The 17887-nt window shown below is 31.6% G+C and overlaps 3 protein-coding genes across 4 annotated transcripts; 2 read left to right on the top strand and 1 right to left on the bottom strand.

The window, feature by feature from the left end:
• Window positions 1-953: 953 nt before the first annotated feature.
• On the top strand, window positions 954-4375 carry LOC124532041 (menin). The gene is made up of 5 exons (XM_047106667.1): window positions 954-1590; window positions 1726-1951; window positions 2688-2991; window positions 3071-3220; window positions 3392-4375. The coding sequence occupies exons 1-5, from the start codon at window positions 1033-1035 to the stop codon at window positions 3879-3881; spliced, it is 1728 nt and encodes a 575-aa protein (XP_046962623.1). The 5' UTR covers window positions 954-1032; the 3' UTR covers window positions 3882-4375.
• Window positions 4376-8106: 3731 nt separating this feature from the next.
• On the top strand, window positions 8107-10517 carry LOC124532000. Of its 2 annotated transcripts, none has more exons than XM_047106614.1 (4): window positions 8107-8344; window positions 8422-8621; window positions 8762-9980; window positions 10269-10517. In XM_047106614.1, exons 1-4 carry the CDS (start codon window positions 8271-8273, stop codon window positions 10438-10440), a joined length of 1665 nt encoding a protein of 554 aa, XP_046962570.1. In that variant the 5' UTR covers window positions 8107-8270; the 3' UTR covers window positions 10441-10517. The 2 variants fall into 2 exon arrangements, with proteins under 2 accessions (XP_046962570.1, XP_046962569.1); XM_047106613.1 differs by having other exon boundaries at window positions 8762-9986; window positions 10269-10512.
• A 1747-nt stretch (window positions 10518-12264) lies between these two features.
• On the bottom strand, window positions 12265-15847 carry LOC124532178 (glycine-rich protein 5-like). Its single transcript, XM_047106914.1, has 4 exons — window positions 15454-15847; window positions 14746-14965; window positions 14318-14368; window positions 12265-12847 (listed from the first exon to the last, which is right to left on the bottom strand). The coding sequence occupies exons 1-4, from the start codon at window positions 15457-15459 to the stop codon at window positions 12582-12584; spliced, it is 543 nt and encodes a 180-aa protein (XP_046962870.1). The 5' UTR covers window positions 15460-15847; the 3' UTR covers window positions 12265-12581.
• Window positions 15848-17887: the final 2040 nt, after the last annotated feature.

The following is a 17887-nucleotide window of genomic DNA, read 5'->3' as shown; positions in this document are numbered from 1 at the left end:
CATTATCCAGTCGACTCAAATATTTTTTGTGGTATCTTCAAGGTTGCTTGTGTTTCTTTTTTTCGCTTTGGTTTTTGAGCCATTCGACATGGGTAGTGATTCATGTGTGTAAAATGTATGTCCTATGTCAACATCGTTTTCATATTCAAGAAGTTTTCTAAGTAGAAATTTTCTTTCGTCTTTTACGATTTGTATGTTTTCTTGAATTTTGGCCACTTCATCACATAACGCAGCGTTTTCCTATGGTAAAATAAATATAAATAAGTTAAAGTGAAATAGTTTCAAAATGGTAGAACATTTTCTAATCAAGTAAAGGACCTACTATTATTAAACTTTTCACTTGTAATTTCATAAAGTGATACTTTTTGCGATAGCGTTTATTTTGTTTTTCATTTTGATAATTGTTCATTACTACTTATTGAAAGATCCTCTTTAAGGGTTTGCTAATTAAAATACTATTTAATTCTTAGGTGTAACAATAGGTTTCTTTGCAAATAGATTCATTAAATTAAAAATATTTTGTTTTCAGTTTTGTTAATTTGCTTTGCCTTTGCCCTGACATTGACATTGACATCAAAGACACGACAAACCGTTTTTTTTGTTGGCTATTTTTAAAGACTAAAGTCTATCAGCTATAGTCGAAGGTGAATTGTGTAAATAATACAATTCTTAGAATATTTTTTAGAGGATAACTTCTAAATTTTAAATCATTATTTAAATGAGAAGCATTTATTCACTCTAACTGTTACTATCATAAAAGATCCGCAGTAGTCAAGCTAATTATTGTACTAGCTAATAGCTGTAATATATATTTACTAACTTAATAACTGATTTCTGCTTTTTTGTATAGTTAAAACATTATTATATTTTATAGGTTAATTGAAGGATTTATTAATAAATCAGAGGGTGTTCCCTCTGATTTATTTTTATTTTTCATATAGCAATATTTTTAATAACAATGTCAACTTCTAACCGGCGTCTGCTGATGTTGTTGTTTATTTCTGAAATTGAAACAATGTGAAATGAAAAATCATGTCTAGTTTATCAGAATATAAACATATATTTCCTATAGACAGTATTCAAAAAGTTTGTGATCTATTTGAAGAACAATTGCGTAGCACTAAAGAACCAGATTTGGCATTGTTTTCAATCATTGTAGGGGCAGTTGAAAACAATTTAACAAACGTTAAAAATAGTGATAAAGATGTAAATTTGGCATCAAATAAATTTGTAAAGATGAAATTTCCGTCTGTGGAATGGGACGAAGTAAAAACTCTTTATGAGCGATTTGTATCTTTAATGCGTAGTGGCGTTGATGCGAAGTTACTAAGCGGTGACTTAGCCACCCGTGATTTGGTCAAAAGAGTAGCTGATGTCGTTTGGAATTCGTTAACACGAAGCTACTACAAAGACAGAGCCCATCTCCAGTCAATTTATAGCTTCTTGACGGGAAATAAATTGGACTGCTTTGGTGTCGCTTTTGCTGTTACTGCAGGCTGCCAAGTATTAGGCAAAAATGATGTTCATCTTGCCTTATCAGAAGATCATGCTTGGGTAGTCTTTGGAAAAGATGGGTTAAATACAGCTGAAGTAAGATACTAATATGTAATAATAACTAATATATATTTTATAGATTATTAAAATTTTACTATGAGAAAGATTTATAACAAAACCTTGCCTAAATTGAATGTTGATTTTCATTTGTCGTATTTTGTAATTTTTTAGGTTACTTGGCATGGCAAAGGTAATGAAGACAAAAGAGGTAGATCAGTAGGAGAAGGAGTGCTCGCAAGATCATGGCTTTATGTGGCAGGCAAACCAGTTGTGTGCACCAGGATAATGGAGCTGGCTGCATTGGTTTCATCCATAAATCCTACTTTAACCCCCACAATTGATGTTCATGAAGTAGCACTCATGCAGCATAAACTGCTATGGTTACTTTATGATAAAGGTAATGTTTCAAATTTAAACAACTCTTTTTTGTTTGTATTTATTATATTCCTATTCCATAAGCAAAAATTATAAATAACTGTAAGTGGGTGTCTTTTAGTATTTAAATAACTTTTTTGACGAGACAACTACTGAAGTATAATTATAATTAAAATGATTACTATCAGATGCAGACACATTCTAAAAGAAAAGAGATACAAATGCAAACTAATAACTGGGCAAAAACACTGGTGTTATCTCGTATTGTGATGATTAATGAAAGACTTTGAATATGTGACAGTTTAAGAAAAATTTAAAGAAGAACTGTTTATCTTGCCATGCCCTGATTTTTCATCAAAAAGTCAATTTTACAATTCTTGGGCAAAGTTTTCACTTTTATAATAAATATATTATAAGATATTTCTTAAAATATAATGATGATAAAAAAAGTGTAGGGTAGGTGTTCCTTGATTTTTATGCAGAATAGTATTCATTGAATTATAGTATTTAATAATCAATCTTTTTTAATATACCAATAATATTATAATAACTGCTGATTATTTATGAGCTCTTTGCTCTACAACTGTATTCTGAATCAGTGGTAGCTTTAATATAATTGAATCCAGGACAATGAAAATTAAGAAGACCTTCAGAGAATCTACCTTATTAAATTAATTTGATTTAACTTGATTAAATGATTCATAAAGTACAAGGACTAAACGAGGCATATATTCTTTATAAACATTCTTACCTTTCAGGTCATTTGGAAGCATATCCCATGGCTTTGGGTAATCTTGGAGACTTAGATGAGTACATGAAAATTGCCAATAACACAGAGGCAGCAGAGAGTTCAACAATTAATGATGAAATTGGAGTTATAAAATCAAGTAATTTAAGGCCAGATTCAGCTTCATTGTATATTCAATCAATTCGTTCGTCAAGAACACATTACGAAGATCGTCATGTGTACCCATATACATTTCAAGGAGGTTATTATCATAGACACAAGATGTACAAGGAAGCCTTCCAAGCGTGGGCATGTGCTGGTGACGTCATCAGGCAGTAAGTGACATAAATTATTTAAATTTGTAGTAAATAAGAACACAACATAAAAATTTATTATTATTTATTTCTCCTTCAGTTACAACTACTCAAGAGATGATGAAGAGATTTATAAAGAATTTTCTGAGATTGCAAATGAGTTAATACCTCAACTGATGAAAGCTGAGAGTTCAGGACATTCAGCGAGATCTATTTTAAAAGACCCTGAATGTTTTGCATCACTTTTAAGGTGAGATTTTTTTAACTTATAATTTATTATTAACTTATTCTAAATTTTTACATAATCTTTCACAAAATTGCAAAAGAATAAGAATCCACAAAACATATATAATATTAACAATATATACCATAATTATGTTTTACAAAATAATGTGTTACATGAAAAATACATTTTTGTCAGGTTTTATGATGGTATTTGCCAATGGGAAGAGGGTAGTCAGACACCTATACTGCATATTGGTTGGGCAAAACCACTGGTGAGCACTATTTCTAAATTTGACGCTGAGGTGAGGGCACAAGTTAACATTATATGTAGTCCGGATAATGGTGAACCCACTGAGACAACCCAAAAGACAGAAAAAACAAATGAAAATGATGAAAAGGATAATGATAGTTGGAATAATAATTCTGAAAATACCGAAATGACAGTAAGAGAACAGCTAACCGCCGCAGTTAATAGTAGGCCGCGTGTTACGTTGTACAGTCACAAAATGGCAGCTCTTAAGCCGTTATTATTAGCTGAAAGACTAAACACGCATGCACTACAACTTCAATTGACAGCTCAAAGTCAATTACAAAGGCCTCATCTACCAGCAAAGCGACGAGATGATGAAGATCATAATCCATCGGCGCCCACAGCGCGGGCAAAACGAGCTCGCCGTGAACGCTAAGTTATTTTAATACATACTTTATGTATATATTTGTCTTTACTATAGAACTAGCTATTCTAAATAATGTCATAATCTATTTTTGAATCTTTACTAGAAGCTTTAAAGTATTTTATTTCATAGAAAGATTATCATTTCAATAATTGCTATAATGATTAATTTACTTTATACTTACTGTAGTTCTACATTGTTAAATTTTTATTTTGAAAATGTAGAATATATAATTATATATTACTTATGTATTGAAAATATTTAACATTTAAACAGTTATTATTAATGTTTCTTTAATGCTTTTTTATTATTAGGTGTATAAGCCATAGTGTTGGCTGTTGTATAGAAGCTCATAGAAACTATTTTAAGGTATTCCTTATAATAATAATATGACCTCAAGTTTTTAAAAGTATCTTATGAAACAAATTCAACATTTCTTAAGATATATTACACTTGTGCCGTTTATTATAATAATAATAAATAGTTAATAGAAAACTAATGATAATTTATGCATGTAACAATGATTTGATTCTAATAAACAGATATGTTATACCCATACTAAACAACAGAAAAAAGTGTGCCGCGCCGGGGACCGTTTATTTTACATTTCGTTACAAGTAAAAATAGCTTGATAAAAAAAATAAGTAAAAGGGATAACTAGATGTTTTAATAACGCAAAGCGCATTACTACATAATTATGATGTATTATAACGTATAACTGGCATAATTATGAAGAAAACGACTAAAGGCAAACATCCCAATTTGGACGTTTTCTAGTCTTCACTTTTTATGCGTTAATGACATATCTGTTTACTAGAACATCATTGGCTTGTAACCAATGCATACATGACACCCTTAAAAAGTATTATTTACAAACGTCTATTAAAAGTACCGGTCCTGGAGATGTTATGAATTTTTGAATTGCTAAAAGCATTTTAAAAAAAAATTCAAAATTTAAAAAAGGTACAGTAGCTTGTTATATTTTTAACAAAATATTTATCCTGATGGTACAAACTGTTTGTATTAAATATGTACACAACAATCGGGATTAAGGATACGAAAATGTCTGTAAAAAAGACTCAAGGTATTATGTTATGTTATTTAGCAATAAAACAATTATAATTTGTTTAGTCATATTAATACTTGTGCACAATTATCCAATGCTAACACACTTCAAGTAAATATTTTAAACATTAACATTAAAATGTTACTGAGAGACAATGTGTAGATTTTAATTACTTCTATATTAAACAATAATAATAGACTTATATTATATACCTCATTGAATTTGTTTTATAAATTTTTGTAGATTATTATAGATTTATTGTTTTAAAATGTAATTCCACCAATCATGTAGAGTAAAACTCTTTAGTTGTTAACTTTGATTGTTTTGTAAATTATATTTTGCAGTATGTGATAAGGAAAAATTGTAATAAAATTTTATTTGTAAATGAAAACCTATTTGGGAAATATTTCAAAATTTTAATACGATGACATTTAATTTGGTTGAAAATTATAAAATGACTTTACGACTTGTTGTGATGTACAAAATTTTTTAAGCCCTATGAGGGTCTTGATAATGTAGTTATTAAATATTGTGTTAGTTATCTCAGCTGTATAATGTTAAAATTATAATTTGAACATATTAAATATAATATATTTTTCTTTGGTTTGTTACTTACATTTTGCTTAAAAGTGCTTTAATAACATGCAATATATTTACAAATTTAAAGTGTTGACTTTTACCATTAAGTTTATTAAAACTATTCATATGTAAACTATTCATTTGGTGACTTAATTTCCTCACTTGATGTGTTATGTAAATCAGGTATTTCCCTTTAAAATAGAGATTGTACTATGGATGAAAGTTTATTTTAAACTCTGAAACTGAATAATAAAGTTCAAAAATTAGCCTTGTCTAAATAAATCTATTTCGGATCTAATCTAATATAATCGGATTTACCTTTAAACTAAGGGGTGTTAGTTTAAAGCTTATTTCTTTGTAAATCGAAGAAAGCAGCATTGTGTAATTAATCAAGGCCTGAACAATATTTATGGATGGCGTGTATCGCAAAAATCTAACAACTTTATAGCATGAATTTATTGCAGTCCAAATGCTTACGTTTGACAACAGTTTAACCAATGTTTAAAAAAAGTTACTTATTTACTTTCTGTTTGTAGTATTGATTAAATGTATATAATGTTATTGTTATAAACATGAATGAATAAGTATGTAAATAAAGTAACATATCTTCTTCGAAAATACGAAGTACAATTCTGTAAAGTTTTTTTTATTTGATTTATTTTGAGACGAAATAAGTGATTTTTTTTGGTATGTCTTATTTTATGCGACAGGTCTTTATTTCGTATATATGATTTTTTAATACCATATATTCCTTAGTATTAAGTATTATAATAGAATTTTTGGTCTACGTAAATTAAAATTATCGATAAATTAGTAGGTATACATAAATTATATTTTGAAGTAGTAATGACTATTGTTATAAATATTGATATATTAAGTAGTTGTCATATTTTTGTATATTATTTAAATATGTCGTAGGATTCTGATTTTATATATTTACAATGTACATTTATGCTAAAGCTATACATTCTATATTTTATCTGTATGCTAGGTTGTGCTGAATTTAACATTACCCATTAAAGTCGATAGTAATGTCTACCCAAATCTTAGTTTACTTCGAAATAAACAAAATATAACATATAACTGTTTTAACAATAGTACAAATACTTGGAAATAAATAAGTATACGAAAGTTGAGGGTTTTTAATTAGATTTAAAAAAGGCTTTGAAAAATTATTTCAGTAGGTAAGTACTTGCCTGTGCTATTATATTTAACTTTATCTGTCTTATTACCTTAGATATCGAATGTTAGGCCACGGAAACCCCAAGATTTTGGTATTTCTGTCTCAAGGTTGGGCCGTAAAAAGGTTTTTGAGTATATTTGTCGAATAATGCCAAAAATAGTCCTGAAAGTTGGAAATTATTACGCTTCTATACCAGGGTAGGCACGTAAAGCTGTTATTCCTGCGACTGAACCCTCTCCAATGATGCCATTCATTTGCCGTCATAACGGATTAAGAGAAATAATATTGCACCTTTGCTTTGCCTTGCGATTAATGATATATGTACATGTCCTGCGCAGTTGTATGGTCTCCAGTCAATACGACGTGACCATTTTTAATTTACAGTAACATGCTTTATAAATTATTGGATTAATGATTTAATTAGATATGAATATTTCCAGTGGCTATAGTAGGCGCTATTGATTATGATATACACTGAAAGGTGGAAAAGTGATATACCTGACTACCTAGTGGAAAACTCGATATTTTTATAATTTACATATCGTAGACATGGTTCATGGTACGGCCCAAAGGCTTCCTTTAGGAACATATGAATTTTCCTGAAGAAGGACGTTCCGGTCTCTAGCCTATTCGGCTGCCTTCACTTTAGCAATAGTCTTTTTAAAGAAACTGGTGGCAGAATTTTATTTTTTTTTTCAAAGTCACTGGTAGTCTACGGTGTAATTAATTCGGGTGTTGAGAGCCCACTTAACTGCTCGGAGTACGAAGGGTGTCTTCTTAAGTCCTCGGATTGGGACGCTTCAGACATCATCTGGGGGTATGATCAGTGATGTGGGTTTCCTCGTGTTGTAATACTCTTGGCAGACATTCTGTCTGACCTGCATAATTCTTCTATGATCGGATTTATATTATTGGTTATATATGTTATATATAACCAAATCCCGGGATTGAGAATGTGATTATACCGAATTATCAGTGTACACTTATATATTTATATAACAAATACTTTGGTCTCCGTAGTATCGGTATGGTGTAAAAAACATAGTACAATATATTTCTTCTCCTTGGTCGTTTCCTCATTACTGAGGGTCGCGACGACCATATATGTGATTCTCCTATACACTTTGCATCACCTGCCCCAGTCATTCCTATTTTGTGCCATTCGTATGCAAACCTGGGCACTGGATCCTGTAGTGTCTTTAATGTGTACATTCACAATTTATACTATATAGTATAAAATGATAAATGTTCTTTTCGGAACTTAATGTATTTTCTTTATTATAATTGATACCAAGTTATATTTATACAACATCGTTTAAAAAAAATAGTATATGTGTGTTCAAAAAGACTTTTATCCAGATACTTAAAATTATATTTTTTATCTGTATTTTTGCCGATGAGACAGAAATGTTGACTGTTGTCAAAATCTAGTGGAAATCGGACTCAAAGATCCTAAATAATAATACGTATCAATATCAATTATAAAATACTTCTGTGCTTTAACATAAAAAAATAATATAGATTAATTTAGAACAACTGAATTTTGCAAAAGTTTTATAATGGCACTATTATTATGAGTAACTTTAATAAAGAAGTTGCGGTTAATTACGTAAAAACTTTAGTTGATAATAATCGATGTGTTATTTGGTGAGATGACGTTTTTTGTTTATATACGTTTCACCGTGATAACATAACAAAATAACTATTTAATTTTTGTTTCTTAGCGACCTGTTGAGTGGACCTATCATAAGATATCCGTGTGGGCATTTCGTCTGTAATAACTGTGCCATAACCGCCGAATATTGTATACGTTGCCTTTCACCACCTACCACTTCGACTAATTGTATCGATGTGCCTTTCGGGCAACGCATCGAACATGTTTCACATCTTTTAACTACATTTCAAGATTTATTCAACCTCGATGGTATTACAGTTTTTTATTTGATATAATTATGTAAATCTGTCTATTATTAAATGTTACATTAAGATTGCTTTTGCGTTCATATTCATCGTCTAAAATGATGTAAATCTTAGCAGATCATTAATCTAATCTTTTTGTTTCAGTTTACAAAAGTCTAAGACTTTCTGAACAATTGAAGTTGGAAAAAGAAATATTTCCAAAATGTATACAAGCACCTTCAAAATATTGTAACAAGAGAAAAAGTACAAAATATATAATAAATGATAAAGAAAATTCAAAATTGCCACTTTTAGCTGGTGAATGTGTATCTAATGTGTTAAATATGGAAAATACTGTAGATTATGTTCAGCAGTGGCTGAAAAACAATGAATCAACCTCAGGGAAGTCCAGTAATCTACCTCGTAAACCATTTGCTGATTTAAATGTGAATGGTCAAAGTTTTGCTAAAGATTCTAGTTTAGTTAAAGACAATAATGAAAGAGTTTCAAATAGAAAAAGAACTCATATAAAAATAATGGATAAGAATAGTAAAAAAAAGTTGAGGCTTACACCTAAAAATAAAAATAAGCAGTTCATTACAGTACCTCGATCCCTAAGTAATAATGAAAACACTTACTTGCAAAGAAGTAAATATGAAAATGATGAAAGTGGAATTGTTGTTGACGAGGATTCTGTTGTTATAGATAACTCTCAAGAAGAATGCATTGATAAAGATAGGCTAGCAATAATTGCTGTACAAGAGGCTGAAAAATTATACTCCTGTGATTATACTGATTCCGGTCAATCAGACAATAACATCACATTAACAAAACCCACTATACTCACAAAACCAAAATTACTCAAAAAAGGCTTTTTCAAAATACCATTTTATAAAAAAAGCTCATTACATAAGATCTGTAATGAATGTACAAATGATAAATGTATTTATGAAAAACCTGATACTCCAAAAAGTGTGACAGTTATTATTGATACTGAAAAGTTTATAACCACCATCAAATGTTCACAATGCCCTGTAAGAAATATAGAAATAAATAAACAGTCTGTCCAAATACAGACTAATATGGATACAGATAGAACAGAACCCAACACCTCCACAACCGAACCACCCTCTACTATCAACACTGAAAGTCAAAGTTATAAAGAAAAAATATCATCTCCGGAGGAAATGAAAATTGCTAATTTAGTTGATAATAAGGAAGAAACACTTAACAATGATGAAAATATATCAAAAATTATAAGCGACAATGTTAATGTATTACCTCCAAAGAGAAAATGTTTGATAATAGAGGATTCAGACACAGACAGTGATATTTATGAAAATGTTTGCATTGTGGAAGCCACTGCAGAAGTTCATAAAGAAATGTATGAGTATGTCAATAAATAACTTCTTAATTCTGAAAGATAAATGATTCTAATTTATTTCTTTTAACTTATAAATAAAAAAAATGTCTCCCAAATTGAAAATGGGTGAAATGAAACCATGACTATTTCCAAAATAATATTGCTGCATGTTCTGTACAAGTTTTATTAATAGGTTTAGAAGTTTTTTAGTTTATTGGGGCTGACTTTAAAGTTGCAAATGAAGATACTATAACCTCACCAATTTAATTTTTATGCTAAACTCTCGATTTAATAATGATTTATTTGCAGCAATTTTGGTGTACTATCCTCAATGGAGGCTCATGAATATGTCAACAGAAAGAAACCTGTACCCCGTGGACATACCCCACTTAGTACTGATTCATCTGACAAAGAAAATTATGATCCAAACAGAATTAAAAGGCAAAAATTTGGAAAAAAGAAAAGCAACAAGAAATTTTAGGAGTAAATGTTAAAAAAATATTATTTTTATACATGTTAAACTGTAAATAAAGATGTTTTGTATATTTATTTTATATAATTAAATGTAGTTTTATTCCATTTTATTTTTCATATCAACATCACTATTCAAATCAGAATTAGAGTGTTATCTTCAATGATATTAAAAGTGACATCCGGAGCGATATCTGTAAAAAAATTGGTTGAAGTGACCAACCAAGCAAGCTATAAAATCTTTGCAAGTCCTTGCTAATTATTGAATCAAATAAAAATCTGACCAAATCATACCTAATATAAGCACGAGACTTGAATATTAGTAAGAATTTTAGATTAGAGCACTAAGTTTTATCAAAAGCTAATGAGGTCTGCCATTTTTATTAATACTGTAAGTTCTATAAAGTAAAACAAGCATCCGGACCCGACTTCGTACGGTTAAAATTTAAATATTGTTACGAGATATTTCTAAGCGATTAAATTTATACATGCGTATGTGTTACGCCAACCGATATCCGAATCTATACGAACGTACTGCTTATTTTTCCATGCGTCAATTATCTCTCAAACTACTGGTTCGAATAGCCCACTCCGCATACAAGGTGAATATTGTTTTTTTATAAGGATTAATAATTTTCACAAATAAAATTATAGTTTATATGATTGTAATGCTTTTGTGTAAGGTATTTTATAAAGATCGTCGCAAAATTTTCACTCATGTTTGAATTAATTTTTATTTTGTATTTATTAGTCATATAATATAATACAGAGGTGCCTGTACCGGCATTTTACCGGTTGTTTACGGGGAGCGGCGGGTAGTCTCAGCAGTATGCGCGTGAGCATTACCGAGAAATGACGTCATTCGTGTTGCGCGAAGTCCAAAATGGATTCCAAAAAGCGTTAAATAACATAAACTCTTTTTGTTACATTTGTGTCGAATTCATTGAAATAAGGGCTAAAAAAATAGTTTTTCATTAAATATAAGACTTTGTGAAGCTTATTTTAATCTTCCTATTCGAAGTCAAGATAAAATAGAGGCACCTAAATTCCCGTGTGGTAACTGCAAAAACACATTAGAAGGTACAAGAGTACACCATAGCTTTCAAGTTTACTAATTGCAAAAAAATTACGATATGTTATGAGCAACGTGTGTACCAATATATATGTATGTGTGTTATTTTTTCCAGCTTGGTATTGAGACGATAAAAAATGTATGAAGTTCGCAGTACGCATATTCTCGATATGGAGAGAGCCCACTAATCACATAAATGATTGCTACTTTTGTGTAGTTGATCAACGCAAGCGTCGAGCTGGCAAAAATGCCAAGAAAATTCAGTACCCAGAACTACCATCAACAACCGCTCCAGTATCCCACAGAGAACATTTTCCTGTGCCTTCTCGTTTAAAACCAAAGGAACAGCTGCCGCTATTACAAATGTCTAGTAGTAGCGGATGCCGCGAATTCTTACCCGAATCAGTGTCTGTTGAGCCACTTATTGATTCAGAAGAGTTTAATGATAAATCATCTTCTGAACAGTCTGAACTTTACATGAAACTTAAAGCGAAAATATTAGCATCCCGGCTTAAACAGTGAAATTTGCTCAAGAAGGATTGGTGACTACGTATGGAGCTTAATAAGAGAAAGTTCCTACTTACATTGAAGAAAAACAAAAAATGTCCATTTTTAAAATATTTTATGTTTTTTTATATGTATTTAGAGATTTACCTTTATTGTTCCATGTAAATAAATATTATTCACAAATGAATTACAGTTCTTTTTCTTAAGTTGCTACAAAAGCAAACTTTATTAGATAAAAATATATTTTCCTTGTTTGGTTAGACATAATTAATCAAAATCAGCACCACAGAAATCAGACTCAAAAACCGTGTTGACTTGTGCTATTTGTTTATTGATTAATGGTTATTTTTTGGCAATTTGTAAAAATTTACGAATTTTTTGACTTAATTTCAATTCTTTTTGGTAACTACACATAAAACTGACTAAGAGTGAATAAAATTTTCCCCGTAAGTAAAAACTAAATACTTTTTTGTGTACTTATAGGTCGAGGTAAGTAGGTATGTACTTTGAAAGAATTAAAAGATTTTTTTTATTTTGAGGTATTGTTATATTGACATTCGTTATTCGAGAGATCACCACCAACCGGAGGAACCACCGCCGCCGGATTTCCAGCCACCACCGCTGCCGCCACCGAAGCCGCTACCGCCTCCGAAGCCGCCGGATTTCCAGCCACCACTGCTACCGCCGCCGTAGCCGCCACCGCCGCCAGATTTCCAGCCGCCTCCGAAGCCGCCGCCGCCGCCAGATTTCCAGCCACCACCGCTGCCGCCTCCGAAGCCGCCACCGCCGCCGGATTTCCAGCCACCACCGCTACCACCTCCGAAGCCGCCGCCGCCGCCTGATATAAAAACGAAAAATTAGATTATAGGTATAGTACGACACAACTTAGTTGTCGCATCGGCAAAATTCGTAAAACCGATCACAGCCGAATTAAATACGCTATGCCAAATTATCAATATTTATTTCTCACGCGAATATGATCTTTGCACAAACGTAATAACTTGTAATATCATATGACCTAATATATTCGTCAATTTGACGTGTCGATTTACATGCACTTGCTTTCTCTGACGCGTGAATCTATAGCGACGAATAGCGTCGAATGGCGCGATAAGGAGCTGTTTCTATTGGTTGTGTAAATCGGCAGTAATCGGTTTTATTTTCATTCCATTGCATTTTCCGATGCTACATCTAATTTGTGTCGTACTATACTTTCTATAATAAATGAATCTAGTACAATTATTATGTCAAGACGATTGTGACGGAATCGTATTCACGTAATGTTTTTGACATTTAATATATTAATCTGCTTCGCACGTGTAGGTACAATATGGGTAAGAAACATTTTGTTCTTTTGGGCTAGCTACTTTTTTGGGCAAACTCAAAACTAAAGCTTAATCACAATCAAATTTGTTAGGATTACATATCCCACAAATATACATTTTTATTTAAAAAAATAAATATATAAAGGAGCTAAGTAACTCTAACGGTTTATTATTTATTTAACACAAATTTAACGTAATAGAATGCACATAAAGCTGTTATGACATTAATTGCCACAAAATTATGTCCATAGCGTTCATCTGTTCATTGTAACTCTATGATGATTGCGAAAGTCATTTCGTTGAGGCATCAAGTGAATGGATGACCCTCGTGTCTGGTCTTTTGACCTCTTGTAATGTAAGGTAAGGCAGTGCGCGGAAATGGGTACCTCTTTCGTACTTTGTAAAATTATTTGTGATAAAGTGCTTACCTAGCATTTTTACAATTTATATATTAATGAAATATGTAAATTGAACTCTTTTTATAAAATAAAAATAAGAAACGATTTACATATGTAATAAAATAAATAGATATTACAAAAAATACTAAGTATTTTTATGCAAAAAAATGCAAACAGTATTGATATATCAACTTTAAAAGGTTAAATATTGGAAAATGCTACAAATTTTCATGAGTCTAAACGTTACAGCGTGTATTGTGTAAATGTGCTTAGGCTGTTGTGCTAAAGCCGTGTCTTCTTTTTCTAGGTATGGCTTGGATACGACTCGGATGCACACATTTGCATTACATATATTACATAATAGTTTTTCATTCGACACATGTAGGTTTTATTACGTTGTTATCCTTCGCCACTGACGGGAGGAATTATAAACACAAATTTAGTACACAAAAATTCAGTGGCGCTTATCCGGGCTTAAACTCTAGGATCCATGTCATGTGTCACGAACCTATTTCGCATGAAGTGCATTATATAACTAGATTATGATATATTTTCTGAAATGGTAAAGCTATTGATGAAACTCACCGTAACCGCCGCCTCCGCTGGGAACTATCACTTTGATAACCTTCACAATTTCTGTGAACAGAAAAAAACTCTATAATCGATGTCCTTGTATGCTGTATAGTATTCAATACGATTTTAATTGTCTTTTTCTATTGTATAAATAGTTTTATGCATGTATATTAAATAATAATAAATAAATATGAGACAACATCACATACATTACTCTGATCCCAATGTAAGTAGCTTAAGCACTTGTGTTATGGAAAATCAGAAGTAACGACGGTACCACAAACACCCAGACTCAAGACAACATAGAAAACTTATGGTAATCTACATCGATTCCGGGAATCGAACCCTGGACCTCGGGGTGGCGTACCCATGAACAGCGGTGTACACACCACTCGACCACGGAGGTCGTCTATACAGATAATTAGAAAATGAATACTTACGGCCGCCGCCGCCGCCACCGCCTCCGTGGCCACCTCCAAATCCACCGCCGCCGCCGCCGCCGTATCCACCACCACCACCACTGGACCAGCCGCTGCTGCCACCGCCATATCCGCCTCCACCGCCGTATCCGCCTCCGCCACCACCGGACCACCCACCACCGCCGCCTCCGAGGTAGCCGGCTTGGACGGCAACGGCTAATGCCATCAAACAAACAAATACCTGTTGGGACAAATACAAGTAAATTACTTTGTTATATATTTAAAAAAAGATCGAATCTAGATATTACCTCCATGTAAATAAGTACGTAGTACTTCATATAAATAGGTACTAAATAATGCGCCCTTACGATTTTTGATTTTAGGTCACAATAAGCCAGAGGATTACCGTTATCTTTAATGGTCTCAATAAAATATTTTATTAAGAAATTACTATATCGTAAAAACTACTTTATTTTTTAATTTACAATTCTCAAAGTATATAAAAACATTGTAATTTTAATTTTAAAATGATAGGCTAGTAGTAATTAAAATCCTTTTAACATCATTTAAGAAATTATATTTAAATAAATATTATCTTATTCAACTGAAATGATAGTTATTTTTAAACAATAAAATTGCATGTACACCATGAAAATATGCTGATATTATTAGTACATAATGTTAAAATGGATATTATAAATAAAGGGGTGATAATGTGTTGACGTTTACCTTCATGTTGATGCTATGCGATATCTGTCTGCTGAGGGGTCGACATTGTATTATATATGCAGAGCTGACGCCCCACTCGGGGCTCCGGGAGGGCCGTGAGACGAGCTAGAGAACGGAAGCTCTTCCGCGGCCAGCAATGTGACGCAATCCATTGTCCCTGTGCCTCTGGTGAACTCATATTAGACCATCACCGTAATTATGGTAGGGAGATAACGATTCAGAACAGACTTACCTGACTAATGAAATACATTTCTTGTGCGACTGACGTTTGCATTCATGATAGGTAAATCTTTTTTCGTATTAATAGAATCATAAGTTCAAATTACTTGAATATAATGTCTGTGATTACTTATTTCAATAATAGCAGTTATTTATTCATTTTCTAAACGAATTGGTCAATGCTGATAAATCATAGGCTTCTGAATTAGAATCAGTGTTTCGAGAAGGCTTTTTGTGCATCTCTCATCATGTTCGTAAATATTTCTTTGTCTGGAATGTTGAAAGATCTGACGATAATAATGACTTAAAACGAATTTAATTCAGATACCATTTTTTAATTGTTTTCAAAATTAGAATAAGGTTTCGTAAATCGTGCGAATATAATCTGTGTATATGTATACTTTTATATAGTATGTGTATTATATCATGTCTCATTATCTGTAAGCTCCGACAAAAGCGCCGTGAGTATTTTACGTAATGTTGCATTATATTATGTTTGCGCGTGGTTGTTCAATTTATCGAATAAGGAAATTTTCAAATTATATCGCTGATAACCCTTTCACTGTTTTGAACAGATTTAAACTAATTCTATTAATCCTTTATTGTTATTTGTGACTATCATTATCAATTTTACTATTGTTTATAAATTTCTATCTTCCTAACGGTAAAAAGCTACCGTCATACGAATCATGATTCCTCGGTAAACTGTGGAATGTCCTTCGTCCTGCGGCGTGATTCGATTAGAATTCACTTCGTATCTCACTCGTAAAATGTTAACAACCGATTTACGATGATACGCTATTCTGATAGATGTGTCCTATAATTTGTTCAATGTCGCATATTGTCTACGTTTCATATCTGTACTCTGCAGTGATATTCTTCTAACAGAATACGATTTTCACTTTACAGAGTTCCTCTATCTCTGAAGTCTTTACGTCCTCAAACAAACTTCAAGTGAAGTTTGTACATATTATTATTATTTTTTTTAAATTTAAATGTCTGTAAAGTTGCTGGCAAAATAAAATATTTAGCAATAGTTTTACTTATTTTTCTTTTTTAATGTAGTTCGTTGCTCCATGTATTCAGTAACTAATTACATTCGTATGGCCAGGTCCTCTCTCCAGTGTAAAGATTACTTCAACGGACAATATAATCGTGTATAATATTATACTGATTTAGCAACTCACACTAAACAATAACTTATCAAAAATGTAGCAAATCTTTCGGAGTTTATAAGTAATATATTACAAATATAAATAGTAAAACATTACTAATTACATTACATTACATTCGATAAAACTTATTATTAAAAAGTTGGATCACAGTTTCAGCCAAATATAAGCTATACTTTATATTTGTCTAATGCTTGTAGTTTATGTCTTTACATAATAATTTGGCAATTCTTAGGCAACACCATCTTGAAAATGAGTAGGTACCTACACAAAACATATACGATGATTAGTTAAATTTTAATGCAATAAGACTTGAAGTTACCGAATAACGAGATACCAAATCCACTTATGATAGATACAAACAGAAATTACGTTTATTTATATTTTTTTAATAATATTATATAAGTAATATTTATTGTTAATAGTGCTTGAGAGAACAGCAGACTACAATTTTAGGTATTCTATCATCCGTAGTTGTTTATAATAAATAACAGTTGATATGTAATTTATTATTTTGTTACGATGCATACGAATATTATCTAGATTTTGTACATGGCGTTCTCATCTTTCGCTCGGAGGTGCAGAAAAACATTATGAAGAAGTTTCTATGACGCGGATGAGAATCTGTCACTTGTATTTACCAAGTCAGATTGGAGTGGAGTGGCGAAGCTTCAAACCTCCTCAAAAAGGAAAGGCAACTTAGCCCAGCAATTATATATTTACAGGCTTACTACTTACTTTACATTATGTATTACCTAAAATATCTGTCGAGGTCGTCTGGTAGGTTTTCCCATTCATCATTCTTCCGAAGCCATTACTTTGTATGGCTGTATTCGGTTTGAAGGGTGTTTCACGCTAGAGCTGGAGTAATTACACGCACAAGTGAGATATCATCTTGGTTCCCATGGTTGGCTGCGCATTGACGGTGCGCACTGTATGGAATAGTTATTATTTCTTAAAGTGCTAATGTATATAGGCATTCGCGCATTATTACAATTAAAAAAAAACTAGAGAAGTATATTCATTTTAGTACATATCTAATA

The sequence above is a fragment of the Vanessa cardui genome, chromosome 8, assembly GCF_905220365.1.
Source record: "Vanessa cardui chromosome 8, ilVanCard2.1, whole genome shotgun sequence".
In the NCBI taxonomy this organism is placed as follows: domain Eukaryota; kingdom Metazoa; phylum Arthropoda; class Insecta; order Lepidoptera; family Nymphalidae; genus Vanessa; species Vanessa cardui.
This window is presented reverse-complemented; position numbering and strand designations above follow the sequence as displayed.

Excerpts from the sequence above, each read along its gene's own strand:
- LOC124532178 (XM_047106914.1), bottom strand. Across the intron at positions 14,369-14,745 it reads CGGTGGCGGCGGCGGCGGCC|AAATTGTGAAGGTTATCAAA; the intron begins GTAAGTATTCAT and ends TTCTGTTCACAG. Across the intron at positions 12,848-14,317 it reads CAGCGGAGGCGGCGGTTACG|GCGGCGGCGGCGGCTTCGGA; the intron begins GTGAGTTTCATC and ends TTTTTATATCAG.
- LOC124532000 (XM_047106613.1), top strand. The coding sequence starts at position 8,271 with ATGAGTAACTTTAATAAAGAAGTTGCGGTTAATTACGTAAAAACTTTA. Across the intron at positions 8,345-8,421 it reads AATAATCGATGTGTTATTTG|CGACCTGTTGAGTGGACCTA; the intron begins GTGAGATGACGT and ends TTTGTTTCTTAG. Across the intron at positions 9,987-10,268 it reads GTTCATAAAGAAATGTATGA|CAATTTTGGTGTACTATCCT; the intron begins GTATGTCAATAA and ends ATTTATTTGCAG.
- LOC124532041 (XM_047106667.1), top strand. The coding sequence starts at position 1,033 with ATGTCTAGTTTATCAGAATATAAACATATATTTCCTATAGACAGTATT. Across the intron at positions 1,952-2,687 it reads ATGGTTACTTTATGATAAAG|GTCATTTGGAAGCATATCCC; the intron begins GTAATGTTTCAA and ends CTTACCTTTCAG. Across the intron at positions 3,221-3,391 it reads TGTTTTGCATCACTTTTAAG|GTTTTATGATGGTATTTGCC; the intron begins GTGAGATTTTTT and ends CATTTTTGTCAG.